The following is a 606-nucleotide window of genomic DNA, read 5'->3' as shown; positions in this document are numbered from 1 at the left end:
TCACTTTTCCCAGCTGGCCCTTTTGGTTTGGGAGCAGTGGGGGATGGGTGGGGGTGGCAAGTACCTTTCCTTCGCCTCCGCCGCTCGGTCCCGCTGCCTCCGGTTCTTGAACCAGTTGCTGACCTGGGTGGTGGTGAGACCGGTGGCTTCCGCCAACTCCCGCTTCTCCCGGGGGGACGGGTAGGGGTTGTGGGCGTACCATTCCCGCAGCACGCCCCGGGATTTCTCCTTGAAGCAGTAACTGGTCTCCTCGCCGTCCCAGATGGTGCGGGGCAAAGGGAATTTTCGGCGGACGCGGTATTTGCCGACGGCGCCCAAGGGTCTGCCCCGCAGCTTCTCGGCTTCCACGTAGTGAGCCTTCAGCCAGAGCTGCTGCAGCTTGGGGTGGTTGTGGGGAGAGAACTGGTGGCTCTCCAGGATCTTGTAGAGCTCGCGGAAGTTGCCGCGGTGGAAGGCCACCACCGCCTTGGCCTTCAGGACGCTCTCGTTCTTGTGCAGGTGGTCGCAGGCCGGCAGCGACCAGAGGAACCGGCCCAACCTCTCCAGGTTCCCCCCTTGCTGCAGCACCTCGCAGACGCAGGCGACCTGCTCCTGCGTGAAGCCAAA

General features: G+C 64.2%; 1 protein-coding gene across 1 annotated transcript in view; it reads right to left on the bottom strand.

Moving 5' to 3' along the window:
* Positions 1–606, bottom strand: part of SIX1 (SIX homeobox 1) — a gene marked incomplete at its 5' end in the record, with an annotated part of 1,879 nt that extends 1,273 nt beyond the window's left edge. The window contains one exon of the mRNA XM_009891221.1: positions 65–606. Within this exon, the coding sequence (XP_009889523.1) occupies positions 65–606 (542 nt within the window). The remainder of the gene's footprint in view (positions 1–64) is intronic.

The sequence above is a fragment of the Charadrius vociferus genome, unplaced genomic scaffold, assembly GCF_000708025.1.
Source record: "Charadrius vociferus isolate BGI_N301 unplaced genomic scaffold, ASM70802v2 scaffold308, whole genome shotgun sequence".
Lineage (NCBI taxonomy): Eukaryota > Metazoa > Chordata > Aves > Charadriiformes > Charadriidae > Charadrius > Charadrius vociferus.
This window is presented reverse-complemented; position numbering and strand designations above follow the sequence as displayed.